Source organism: Pagrus pagrus (genome assembly GCF_965226575.1).
Source record: "Pagrus pagrus genome assembly, chromosome: 23".
NCBI classification, from domain to species: Eukaryota; Metazoa; Chordata; class Actinopteri; order Spariformes; family Sparidae; genus Pagrus; species Pagrus pagrus.
The window spans coordinates 13362215-13376599 of NC_140205.1; the positions used below are offsets into that span (position 1 = coordinate 13362215).

Consider the following 14385-nt stretch of genomic DNA (forward strand, 5'->3'; position numbering starts at 1 on the left):
CGATCTGTGTCCGTCCTTTCTCTGTTTTTTGCCCGACATGCACTTCAATTGCCCGCCCACACTAAGAGTAGGGTGCGGGGCATTTGAGGCCAGACTTGTTATTTCCAGACATTTCTTTTTGAAACTCTTGAATTTCACATCTTAAAGCTGCAGTCGGCAATTTGTTCATTTTTTATTAGAGGGGATGGACCCAGTTCATGTCATTCATGGTCGATAAAGACTCCAACATGTACAAACCTCCGATAAAGGATGAATGAGTCAGGCGGACTAGACTGCCCCCTAAACAACCCCTCTGTCCCAGCACTCTCTGTGTCACTAGGGACTAATGGAGAGGGGGGACGGCAGATCAAAAATCGTCCGACATTATGTATGTGTGCTAACTAACCAAAGTATGAGTCAGTGTTGTTTAGACAGGAAGTCAGACAACCTTTCCAACTGTCTGTGTAGCTGCCTCTAGTTTTATTTTTAGCTGTGTCAGCATCATAGCTCTAGGGATGGCAATGTTCAGTCTGTCAGTCTGTTGGCCAGACCTCTGTGGTCCAGACTGAAATATCTCAACAATTATTTTAGCTATTTTGGACAGACATTCGTGTTACACAGATAATTAAAGCTGCTTTAAGTGATATGTTTTAATTAAAATAAGTGTTAAATAGCTCTATATTCCAACAGTAATGACTGTCATAGAGTGTTTGGTCAGTAACACATGTCTCTCCTCCCCACGCTCATGCAGTAAAAGATACATTTTCTGGTATCCCTGCCCACTTCATCCAATCAGGACAGAGAACGCCATAAAGAGGCGGTCCTGTCTGCTCGTAAACATACCCGCTAAACGTGCAAGGGGGGTGACATAGATAGATCGAAGGCATCGAAGGCAGATCACCAGACATCTTTCTGTAGACATATCTACAGTAGCTTTAAATATCACTATCCTTATCCAGACTTTAACGTCTGTACAGGATACATACGACCTCCTATGGTAATGACTTGGGGGAATCACATTGTTCTCCCTCACCATTGACATTAGCATTTAGCCGAAAGCACCACTGTGCCTTCTATACGTCCCCACAGAGCTGCTGAGCATGGCTGTGGACACATAGCTTTGGTTTGTGTTTACTTCCTGTTTATCACACTGTGCTTTGGTTTTGAGGTTTCTCGCTCTACACCTATGCTTTGTGTAGTTTCCAGTCAATAGCATGGCTGTAGACTTGTTCTCATGCACTAGCACTAGCAGTTAAGCCAAATAAGGTCAGCCCAAACAATTCATTAGTGGCTGAACTGTTACTTGTAATGAACAAGCAGTGCAGCATCATTGTGCGACTCACATTATTGCTATTTCTCTATATATTATCCTTTAAATCACACGAACAGCACAGTGTCTTGACATTTACCAGCACTTAGCAGGTTAATTTGCTCATTTTCTCTCAGTATTCACCTGGTGTCACTCAAGCCTGTCATAACCAGGAGATTTATGACAACCAGCTCGGCATTTTAAGACTGAGGTTGTGCATTTTTTTTATTTTTTACGTAACCTATCACCTTTTGTGCTGACGCTGCAGTATCCGGGCTAAAACATGTCAGAGAGAAACAACACGCTGAATATTTTATCCGGCCGTGGAGGAGCCACGTGTGGATGTACTTGTTGTCGGATATATTACAGACATCCCGTGCTGGGGATTTGGTTCAGTAATTTAAGCTTCGTCTATGTTTTCCTCCCCTTCTCTCCATCTGCCTCTGCTCCCGCTCTGCTGCCTGTCTTTCTCCCTCCTCGTCTTCCCTTTCAGACAGCTTCTAGTTTGAAGCTCCGACTTTGAAGCCTTCTCTCCAGCGCCCGCCGTTCAGCGCTCGACACTCTTGACACTGTTTCTAATCTTTATTCTGTTCCTGTTAGCAGTGGCTTGGATGCAGTTGTTTACGATGACACCCAGCCATCACTCCTGACCCCATTCATCTCACTGTGTGTTCCTCTCCCTCTGTGTCTCCTCTCTTGTGCAGCGAGCGGTTCTTTGTCAAGCTGAATAAGAGCGGGTTGCCCAAGTCGCCGGAGAAGACAGAAAGACAGTGCACGCTGTTTGTGGTGAGTAGTGAACATGACTTGGCGCTTACGAAGCTTGATTGCGAGCAAGTTCAAGTTGTGTTAAGCCGACCTAAGTCATGTTCCATTACCCTGAAAACTAAAAGCTAAGTGTGCAGCTTGTTAACAAGAATTTGCTCTGACGCTAAAGTATGTTTTCCTGTTTTGTCAGGATTTGGGAAGCAGCGATCTACGCAAAGATGTCTACATCGTTGTGCACATCATAAGAATAGGTGGGAGTTACGATGCTGTTCCTTTTATTCTGCCGAGCACTACATGTCTTCTTAGATCTCGTGGGCTTCCATAGCAGCACTGTTGTGACTGTGGATGCTTTTTTTCTGTGTGTGTGTCTGTAGGGAGAATGGGAGCAGGGGAAAAGAAGAACCTGTGCAGCGTGCAGTACAGGCGGCCGTTTGGCTGCGCTGTCGTCAGCATCGCTGATCTCCTAACCGCCGACTCCAAGGATGACCACCTGCTCAAGGTTTATGCGTAAGTTGCCGTAAACAACCCGTATTTAGGTCCCTTTGTCCAAATGTTGAACCAGGTGATACTTTCAAAGAACAGTTCAACTTCACAGATTCACTTTCTTTCTATCACAAGAGCAACTGCTAACTGTAGCTGCAGTTAGCTAGTTAGCTTGGTTAGCCGTGCATGTAGTAGTCCAGACTGGGAGCTTGGAGCACAAGAGGAGTGTTGTCGTCACTTTGGGCTCTGGAAATATATGATGAGCATTTTTCACAGTTTTCTAGACTGAACAATTGATTATGACTAAAAAGTGATTAATCATAAATGTTACAAGCATATGTTACAAAACAGATAATAGCCTTCAGATGCCCTTTAATTAAGCTTTAGTGCAATTCAGCTCAAGTCATCTTATTAACTGGTGGTCTAACATTCCTAATAAAGACATTTCACAACAAAAAATGCACCTTTTCCTGTTGTACTACAGAGGCTTTTTGTTTCTTTCATGAACATTGGCAGTGAAAGGACTTTTGGGTCCAACCTAGTCTACAAGATGTCCTGAGGGAAAGAAAAGACTACCGTTGACACAGTAGTCTGACCTACATTATAGCTGGATCAGACCAACTGGCCAAAAACACTCGGCTCAGAGGAAAATATAACCACTTTCTCTATATACCTGCTGTAACACCAGGGAGGTTTTAGTTGGATTACAACTTAAGTTCTGAGCCGAATGTTTTCAGAATTAAGCCCAGAGAGGACGTCGCTGAAAATACTGAGAAACTTTGTTTTTACTTAAGCTGATTTGAGTCATGGTCGAAGCCGTACAGTGAGTTCTAACTCTCACCTGTGATTCACATAACATTAAATGTGTGATTCATTTTGCAGTGATTCATATAGCACTTTCTACATATGCTAAGCTGTTGCTAGGAGTGCATAGAAGCATTCAGACTGAAAGGACAACTTTACCAATTCCCTACCCTAACCCTAACCCTATATAGTCAATTCTTCAAAGGTCAATTGTTTAGTTTTGGAAGAGTTTCGCAAGTCTGTGGGGGAAAATAAACCCTGATGATGTCATCAGGGTTATCTCAGCTTAGGTTTGGAGATTTAAAACAGGAAATCACAAACTTGTGGAGATTATAAATGCATAGATGCAAAGGCATTTACCTAGGCATTTATTTAAGGTTTGACATTATGACTTCAGTGCATTGTGTTGCAGAGGTATCTACTGAAGTTAGCATGCTAACCAGCTAGCTCCAGCCTGTTCTGGTCCAAAGCTCATGTGCTAGTGGTGTTAATGCCAACACTCTCCCGGTGCTCTGAGCTGAGCCCCGTCTAGACTTCTAGTTGCACAGCTTACTGAGCTAGCTAGCTAATGGTAGCTACAATTAGCAGCAGTTAGCAGTTCTGATGACATACTGGCCCCTATTTGTTTTGAGTTCCCCATGAGTTGAGTTCTACCATTAAAAATGTGTTGACCTCAGCCACATTGACTTTGACTTTTCTTCTAGCAATCTGTCCTTGTGAATTCCTCTACTTGACTGCTGATACAGTAAGTAGAAAATCCATAACAAATCTTTATTTTCTGTCACTCTGCCAGGTGTAACACTGAGAGTGAGTGGTACCAGATCCATGAGAACATCATCAAAAAAGCGAATTCCAGGTACAACCTGTCGGGCTCCAACACTGGTAAGAACCACGAGTTTTGAATTCATCTGGCTGCCTCACATCTACACATCTTAAACAAAGGGATTCAGTAATGCTAGAAGATGTACTGGTTCTCTTTTGTTTAGTGTCAACTTTCAAAGCTGTTGATTCAATAGTCCGATGATAATCAGGTTTATTTCTTCCCCTAAACCTTAATTTCGCAACGGTGACAAACTTAGCAGCCCAGTTGCGTCATCAGTCTCTTCGCATGCGGTGGTCAGTTTCCGGTCAGTCTGAGTAGCGTTTGTGTGGGAGTGAAGTTCCTCTTTAGGGGCAGCGGATCACACTTCATATGGATGTCTCTGCAGGAAGCCCGCTGTTGCAAATGTATTCAGATGATTTTTATAAATAGCTGCATTCGCATCATGCTGAACAACAGCATCAGCAGTTACCCGTGGCAACAGGTCGGTGGAGGATCTGAACACTCACTTCTTCAAACGTCAAAGAAATGTCATGTGACATTATGAAGAGGCTTGTTCCGCATTATCCAAACTTCATTTCTGTAGATTATACATTGATTACACAAAGATGCAGTTGTGTCCACGAAATGATAGATCAGGATGAACTCCTGATTCCGACTCGTGAAGGAAGTTTGGATGGTGTACAAAGTATGAAGCGAGAGGACATAGTCATGAATTAAACAAAAGTAGTTTGCAGCTGTTTGTATCAGAGGGCAAATGTACAGCTGACAGTTAGCAATCAGCAACAGTCCTTTAGAAGTTTGTCTTAAAGCTGATTTACATAAATTAACATAACATAATTGACATCATTTCCCAGTGCTGTACCACTGTATTCCCCTGATTCTGAAATGCTCTGTTTTAGCTCCTGTCTCTTTAAAGCCCCCCCCCCCCTCCCGAATACCCAGTCTCCTCTGATTGGTCAGCTCACACATGCCTGAACCAGCAACTGCTAACAACAACAGAGCAGCTGGGCTAAATCAATTCTTACATGCCACACAAGCCCCTCGGCATAAATTATGTGTGACATGGTGATGTTGTGTGATGCCACCGATTTAAAGGCGGGACTACTGACGAGGCGTTTCAGGAGCAGTGTTTTCTGTGGGAGAGAAGAGCTTCTGTGGGTGCAGCACTTTGACCCTTTTAACTTTTAAGACCTTTTACACGTACAAACACCTATAAAACACTGAAGGGAAGGGAAAAAATGAAAAAGCATAATAGGTGCCCTTTAAAGTGACACCGTGGCTGTAATGATTATTATTGTTTGAGGACTATCTGCGCACAACCTGGAGAAAACGAGAGGAGGGATTACAAGAGTGTCAACAATCTGTGAGACTGATCTACTGACTAAGCACCTCTCTCCACCTTCCCTCAGAAAAAAAACAGTAATTACTTGAGGAGAACTCGTACAACTCAGGAGTTTGAAATCATCATGAATAATCTCCCAGAGGCGTGAAGGAATGCCGTAATTAAACTGAGTGACACAGTTCCATTTAGCACAGCCGGGCGTTATCCGAGCAGCATCTCTCGCGCTGCGTTGGCTCACAACAAAACTGCAGCATGAAGCACAGCTGAAGTTCAGTGCGACTGTTGAATAGACGGGGCTTAGCTGAGCTGATAAGTGCAACAATAGCTTAAATTTATTTCTGATAAAGCAGAGGAATGACATTAATGTTGGAATATTATGCAACCACTTACTTTGCTTGTTTCCTTATCTCACATTGAACTCCGACATCTTAATCAAGTTCTTCCATCGGCCTTTATTTGCTTCTTAAACTGTTGACTTGCTTTTTTTTTTTTATCAGATAACACAACTACGCACTTGACATCAGATTTAATTAGCGATAAAGCTCACAGATAATGGGTCGCCTTGTTGATGTTCAACTTTCAAGATGACACTGCAGACGTGCGGCTCGCCCGGTTCGTTTCATGCCCGACGGACGACAGCGACATCAAGCTTTAAGACGAAGTAATTCTGTAATCAGAAACAATTAATCACACTGATTTGGGAAGCAACAACACTGGCAGTAGATGTTGCTTTAGTTCACAGTATGCTGTCAACATCTAAGTGTTTGCTTCAGGCTTTCGGTTGGCACTCACACCATAAGTGAATTATTGTAAAGAGTTGCTCTCATCTTTTGGCTGCTGCGTGCTGTTTATCACAAACACTTGTATGTTAGCTATTGAGCGGCTGTCAGCTGAAGACATTGATCCAGCTGAACGCCTGATTCGCCTCAGCGCTTCCTCTTTCAAAGTGCATTAGAGGAGAGCTTTGGGTCTTTTGTCACAATACCCCGGCATGCATAATTCGAGCGGGTTTCGTTCCAAAATTACATTTCCACCACTTAACTGAATTTGACATTGATCTTAGAATGCTTTAATCATAACAGCAGAGGTATTAATTTAATTTTTTTTAGATAATGAGCATGCACATTAGGGTTCATTTATGTGTTTTGAGCAGCGTTCATCTGCCCGGACCAAATTAATTCATTATAATTGTATTCGTTTTGACAGTTAGACTGTGCTTCTTCTATCTCTTTAATTACACGTCTCAAACTCTCACACGCACAAATGCTCTTATGCTAATAGCACCTGTGACAGAGTTTCAACAGCCTGATCACGATGTGCACGTTTACGCAGATCTATGTTTGATGTCAACCAAAGCACTCCAGGAAACATCACCAGTGCAAACTCCCCAATCCGCAACAAGCCCCCGTCTCCCCCGAAAATCCCACTCAGCTCATGTCTCTGCAGGAAACCTGAGAGAAAGTCGTTTTTAAAAGTCAGTGTTCTCAGCTCTCAGTACTTTTGTAACTTCTAACTGGATCCCTTCAGTCTCTGTCGTCCTGTTTGAACTTTCAAACATCTGCTGTGTTTTACCGTTTCATCATGTTCGCTTTCAGCTGTTTCAGGAGTCATGATTAAGTACTGCTGGTGAAAACGCAACGTCTCCTGTAATGCCGCTTCAGAATAAAAGCTTTTATAAACACAAATGATCCCGCCGTCAAACTCGCTTAACTAGTGGTGAATACTTGTGGATCTCTCTGGGTTCGAACGTTATTGGAAATATTTAGTTAATGTAAGTACACAACTCAACAAAATACATAACATAGTCTGGTTGTTTTATATCTTTAAATCCCTATACCATAGCTTATCCTCACAGCTATGCACAACATCACTCGAAGCACATTTTTACTGGGTGCATCCTCATCTGAAAAGTCATTTCCTCCCAAAGGAGCAACACTACAGGACAGGTAACACTTGAGCCACTTGTCCAGCTTTGACGCCAGATGTTCAAACTTGAGAGAAAATAATTCATCTGTAGCAAACAGTCGGCGTCTCCTCTCCGGTTTGCCGTGGTAAAGACGTCCGTGCAGGAGTGATGGAACATCGTGCATAATTTAAAGACAGCAATTTATTACGCTTAGTGTCGGGAGGGCAATTAAAGCAAGTGTGCAGCGAAGTGAGATAATGTGCACTTGCGTGTGTGTATGTGTGCATGTTTATATACAGTATGTATACACTACGCTATCTTTGTGTGTGTGTCGGATGTTGTCTCGCTGTGTGGTTCTCCTTTAAAACAGACCTGGCAGCGTGCCAGAAGTCTCTTATTAGCAGCCAATTAGCAGGGGAGAGATGAATGCTCTGCCCTTAAAGAATAAAGAATGCTGGGTAATAAAGCGGCAGAGAGACAGTCCATGCGGAGAGGCGGTTATTTTGTTCGCATGAGGCCTAACGACGAGCTTCATTTTTCTCTACCTGTGTGTTTCAGGGTCACGGGGGCTGTTTGGGGTAATCAGATTCCAAAGACGAGCGATGGAGATGATGCAAGGAGATTTTGTTTACATGTAGCTCAGCAATCCATAAAGGGGTTTCATAAGAATCTGGCTCTGTGTGAGTCAGGTCAGGTAGATAATTCAGCTCCCACCTCCACGCGAGCGTAGGCAGTGACAGAAGAGGCTGCGACAACTCCACTGTTTTTGTGTTTGTGTGTTTTTTTTTTTTTCTCTCCTCTTGTTTTTGTTGAGTTTGTGAAGAGGCAGGCCGGGTGGGCTGAGGGCAGCGCAGGTCGAGGGTGTTTTTGTCAGCGTCAGCTACATCTTCCAGGCAGAATAGTAATGATGCTGGTTTGCCTAATTGTAGCCCTGCAGTAGCTTTTAGAGCCTGTGTGTGTGTGTGTGTGTGTGTGTGTCCGTTTGGATGTGGATAAATGCCAAAGGGCTTGATCCACATTAAGGTGCAGGAAGATTAGACGTCGGCAGAGAGAAATCCTCCCCTGAACCTAATGGACTCTCCTTCCATTTCCCATCAGGCCTTTGTGCCAGGTTGAACACACTGTTGATGGACTGTGTGAGCGTGTGTGTGTGTGTCACTATTGAATTATTCAGACAAGAGGACTGTTTTGTCGTGTTTCTGTCACCGCTGATGGCCTCTGTGTGTGTGTATTTTTGGGAGTTTTTCTTCGAGGAGCTTCTACATGTCTGATCAACATTCAGTTGGGACCAGTGCTGACTTTGTGCCGTGTTTGAACGTATAAAAAAATGATCTAAACTTTGCAGTAACTATAAATGGAGCTGCGTAGTAACTGCCTTCTTGGTTGGTATCGGTCCCCATGTTGTGGTAAGCTGCTTTGGTTGTATGTGAAGTCTTGTGGCTGCCGTAAGTTTTTTGGCCTCAAGTTGTAGCTTCATATATCTGGCCTCCTTTTAAAATGTATTGTGGCCTGTTGCTTTGTCACCAGTCATCTGAATACACCGTAACTGCACTCTTCACTGCCTAGAAACAGCCTACTCAATGGCTAAAGCTAGCTAGAGCGCTGTATGAGGCATAAGCTAGCTAAACTAAATAAGGCAGTGGCTAAATGATGGTACGTAACAACAAAACCGAGCTAAAGCTTCTTCTAAGGTAGCTAGCTTAATGTTTGTCAAGTAGCAGTAACTTTAGTTTCTTTTGAATATAGTGAAATGAATGTGATTTGGTGCGGTCAAACTAGCTTTCAATCACATATTCAAATGTGTTTATTGTAAATTAATATTTTATTGGCTTCAATACAAATGTTGATAGTAGACAGACTGAAGAGAGCTAGCAAAACAGAACGTTTTAAGTGAATTTTCATGAACATATTTGTCAAAATAGTGATAGAAGAAAACTCAGATGATGCATTTTGTTTGTAGGTATTGCCTTTTCCGGGCCAATTATTTCAATTTGCACAACCGGAGCCTGACAGGTACTCATGCTTTGTGGCTTAGGCCAGAACTGATGTTAGGGAGTAAAAATAAACAAAAATTTTTGCAATGATCCCTCAAATGTTGTCATTAAACACTTGTGATAAAGACATGTTTGTAATGGAGGCAGGATGTTTTACAGTTTAACAATAAAATGAATTGTCTGAAATGACATCAGTACAATGAAACACTAAACTTACGCCGACCATCTTTTGTGCATAATAATCTCTAAAAAAATGAAATAATATTGCTTCATATCAGCCGACATATGCCCAAATATGATATGTCCGTGACAGGCAATATTAGCAACCAATATATCGGTCACACTCAAATCACTAGATTTGTATGTGATGCACAATTTGGTGGCGAGCCTGAAAACTTCAGAAATTTGTCATCAACGCCGCTGCTTATTACTGCTCCATGTCTTCACTGTGCAGGATATTTTGTCACATCGCTGGCAGGTTTGCAAACAAGTCACGTCGCTTTGTTGACTCCATGCGACTGAAACCCCTCGCGGCTAATGAACCATTTCACCACTGCCTCCCAACTTTCCTGGAAACATCCGCCACAGCAATAATCACCGTCATCTCGCCTCTGACACACTCCCTTGCTGTTCGGCTGTTTGTGTATCTGCCTCTCCCTCGTCGTGAGCGTGGACAGACACACACATACAGACATCAAGGAGATGCATTTGGAGCTCTAAATACGAGCCGGTGCTTTAATTTAGCCACGCTGACATTTGGAGTTATTGCATAAGGATATTGATTTGAGACGACTGCCTTCATGTAGGATTTCCTGTTAATAAAAAAGTGCTGGGGATGACTCACAGGCTGTTTGCATTTTGCTTATGTATGTGGGGGTGGATGCTTGCTTCCTATACGCACAAGTATCGCTGTTGGCAGGTACAACTGTCTGGTTCGCAAGTCCATGTGGCTGTGATAAATCTGAAAATATGCCCTTGTGAATACTTTTTCCTGAGCTCACCAGAACAAGATTGTTTATAGTGTTAGAAACAGTGTTATGGTATATTTTGGCTTTGGTACGGGATGAAGCAGGGAAAATCAAGGCCATGTCGTAGCTGTAATAAAGGAATATGATCTCAGATTTTGAAATTTGTCATTGCTTTTCTTGCTAGGTCTGGCAGTGGCTCTGCAGCTCCTCCATGGGGACATAGAGCAGCTGAGACGAGAGTACATGGTCCTCTTCACTCGGGGCGTGTCCATCACCAGGAAACTGGGCTTCTCTGATGTCATCATGCCAGGTAGGATGCCACAAACGAGCTCAACTCGCACAAGTAATGCTTAAGTATGTTCATGAACTTCACCAGTCTTGTGGGTTTGTGATCATTACGGCTGTCTTTCCTACATACACAACTTCTTATTTTATTCCTGCACATGTAAGAAGCTAGCTTTTTAACTATCTTTAGATTAAGACTGCATTCTTCAGACCTCTTGAATACAAGATCAAGCCCATACCGAGTTACTGTTGTGACTCTTATCTGCATGAAACGAATAGAAGACCGGAAAACATTGTGCACTAGCAACAGAATTGTCCAACAAATGCCAACTAGAGGTGCCACAATTGATCAGTTAATCGATTGAAAGAAAATCCTTTGCCATCTATTTTGATAATCGATAAGTATTTTCATTTTTAAAGCAAAAATGTCAAACATCTGCGGGTCCAAATATCAGGTGCTAGCAGTGTAAACACCAGCCCTAGATAGCCAACTGCATGGCTGACTGAGCTAACTAGCTAAGGGCAGCTACAGCTGACAGCAGTTCAACAGATCAACAGGTGACCAATTCTTACATACTGCACCTATAACATCATGAAAATAATTGTCAGTCAATAATTATCAATAATTGTTAATTGCAGCCCTAATGCTAACCAGCTTACGTCATTAAAAATGACTTGAGCAATTCTGTTTCAACAAGTTCTCACTGATTTTTCAGAGTTTAGCTGTGTAATATCTTGGCCAAAGATCCTGATTAAACAGGAAATGCATCAAACAAAGGGAGATCTCATTACATAGGACCATTAACGATCCTCTTCTAGTAACAGCTGGGCATTAAACTTTCTAACCGCTTCAGCAATAACATGTACAACTTTTATTTTGCAGCATTTTTGGTGCAAAGCAGTCACCGCTGCAGTGTTTTAACACTGCATATCAAAGAGATCACTCAGCTACCAAAGAACAGCTTGTACTGACATATTTGTCCTTTGATTTCCAGCTGAAGTTGCTCTTGTGTTAATGGCTTATGCTAGGAATCCACCTCTACATCCATCCATTTATTTTTTTAATCCAATATCCCATCCGTCACCAGGCTAAGGTTGTATACATGGTGGAGACATAAAACATTTCCATATGCCTCAGATGGATAAGACTTACCAGGCCACAGGTGTGAAGATACGGTAATAACGTGGGGATTCAGGCTTTTGTGATATAAAAGCAATAAAACATTGATTTCTGTGTAAAATGTCACTGACATCTCTTAGACCATACATTTTATGATATATATTCTCTACTGTAGTTGCCTTGGTAACACTTGACATCCCTACCTATTGCCTGGGAGTGATATTTGAATTCCGCCTCAGGGTGCCCTCAGAAAGATGAGATATTCAGGCTGTATTCAGGTAAATAGGCATCACTTAGATTGCTGCTTCGCTAAATGACACAGCCCCCCAGCAGAGACCCCAAGGCTTGGCTGTATGGGGTCTTGTTGCCGTGGTAACAGATGAACAAACCACCTGAATGTAAAATGAAACACGGGACGCTACACACATGTCGTAGTTTCATGTAAGGAGGATAAAGTTGTGTCTGAATTAGCTTTCTGCCTCTTTGTTCGCTCATGTATGAGACATGGGCGTCCGCGGAGACTTTTTTTTCTCACCCACAGAGGAGCCGTTCTTTTAAATAAGTGAGGTGTGCTGTCTGGTCACACAGATAAAGAGGAACCACAGTCTGTGGGTCCCCCAGCGCCTCACTAACACAGATTTATGTTCACTGTCTCTTTCTTTGTCTTCGTCTGACTACAAACCCTTAACGCTGAGTGCTCTCACCCTCTCTGCCTGTGTAAGTCCGCCCTTGGGCTTCGGAAAAACTGTCTCGCTCCCCTTTTCTGTCTTTTTCTGGGTTTGTCTCCGACTGTATCGCTCCCCTCATTTTCTTTCTCCAGCTGCTCTAGCCCCACCCTCTCCACCTCCCTTTTTCCAGTGGTACATTAAGAAAGTGCCCCCATGTGTGTGTGTTTGCCTTCCTGCGCTCTGTGTGTGTGTGTGTGTGTGTGTGTGTGTGTGTGTGTGTGTGTGGAGCGAGTGTACAGTATATATGGTGCCTCATGTTGCCATGGTTATTGTTGTTAAGAGCAGAAAATCAATGTTGACCCTGGAGATAGAGATATGATGAGAGCACGCACTCACTCTCCACACACACACACACACACACACACACACACACACACACACACACACAGAGGTTATATAGGGGACCTATTTTAAATGTGTCTGACCACAGCTCGGAGGAAACAGGCCTATCCCCTTTCTTACCCAGAGCGCTTTGCAGTGTTTTGACTTCCCCTGCAGAAGGAAATACATGTGTGCCTGCCTGGCCCAGTCATTGTACATTCAGCTGCTCTTACAACAAAAAAGATGTAGAATATTACTTCCTGGGATTATTATTTTAAGTGTTTTGGCAGCTGGCAGCACCAGCCACAAGAAAAGAGTTCATTGGTTATTGTTTTTATGAATCCCGGACACTGAGTTTATTGTTTACACACTTACATTTGCCAGGGTATAATGAAATGTATTGCATTGAAAGGAGGTTTTGTTTTCAGTTAGTGCTTGTTTGTCAGCAGGATTACAGAAAAAACTACTGGCCTGATTTTTATGAAACTAATTGCTAATTAGCCTACTAACAAAATGATCAAAGGGCCGGAATGAGGTTATTAAAGGGCTGCCAGTTGAATCGGTCGACCGTACATCTTAAGATCCAAATCTAAGAATAAATATTGACTTGACTTGTAGAAATAGCAGGAAGTTATCGGTATGGAGCACTTTATGTAGACAGTGGTTTAATGGGAGAACTGGAACAACTCTTGTGTGACATTGAAAATGTAAATAAACACATATCATAATGAAGGAGGCATATTATTCTCATTTTCAGGTTCATAATTTTATTTACTAGAATAGGTTTACAGGCTTTAATGGTCAAAAAACACATCAGTTTTGCCTTTTTCTTGTTTGTTGAAATTACCTACTTGACTTGAGAAAATAAATAATACATGTCTCCGAAAATGGATATGGGCTACACAATCTGCCTACAGTGGATATTCGATCTTGTAATCTCTGGTGGTCAAAGGTCGTAGCTCACTCTTAGATTTCCCGTCAGCAGAAAATATATCATTAAATGCCGCTAATGTAACCGCTGTCCACCCCTGTCATGAAGCATTACGCTAAAAGTTGTCGTTGAGCTGCCGAGGGGTCATTAATAATGCGTGCTCGTATGCATAATCAATGCCCCGTTGCCTCTTTTACTTTCCTGTTCCTGCAGGAGAGATGAGGAACGACCTTTACGTCACGCTGGAGAAAGGCGAGTTCGAGAAGGGTGGGAAGAGCGTCGCCAGGAACGTAGAGATCACCGTCTATGTGCTGGATATCGATGGACAGATCCTCAAGGTAAAAACACAGTTTTGTCTTAACTAGAAACTGTGTCACAGTTATTTTGTCTCCATTTTGCATATCGCACCATATTTAAAGTTCCCCTGTTAAGTTTCAGGCTCATACTTCCATTTTGAGGTGTCTTCTTGAAAATGTTTACATGCTTTAAAGGTGCAATATGTAAGAATTTTAGTTTAAATCATTAAGAAATCAACTAAAATGATCAACAGAATGTGAAGAAATAATTTTGATGTTGTGTTGCAGAAATATCTATTGAGGTTAGCTACAGCAGCAGTTATTCTGTTGA

The 14385-nt window shown here is 42.5% G+C and overlaps 1 protein-coding gene across 6 annotated transcripts in view; it reads left to right on the top strand.

The window, feature by feature from the left end:
• The window catches only part of dock4b (dedicator of cytokinesis 4b), a 126502-nt gene that overhangs the window by 53773 nt on the left and 58344 nt on the right, over positions 1-14385 (top strand). For all 6 annotated transcript variants that reach the window (XM_084346364.1, XM_084346365.1, XM_084346366.1 and 3 more), the window contains exons 9-14: positions 1993-2074; positions 2244-2304; positions 2428-2560; positions 4134-4222; positions 10558-10683; positions 13972-14096. In XM_084346364.1, the coding sequence (XP_084202490.1) occupies positions 1993-2074; positions 2244-2304; positions 2428-2560; positions 4134-4222; positions 10558-10683; positions 13972-14096 (616 nt within the window). The remainder of the gene's footprint in view (positions 1-1992; positions 2075-2243; positions 2305-2427; positions 2561-4133; positions 4223-10557; positions 10684-13971; positions 14097-14385) is intronic.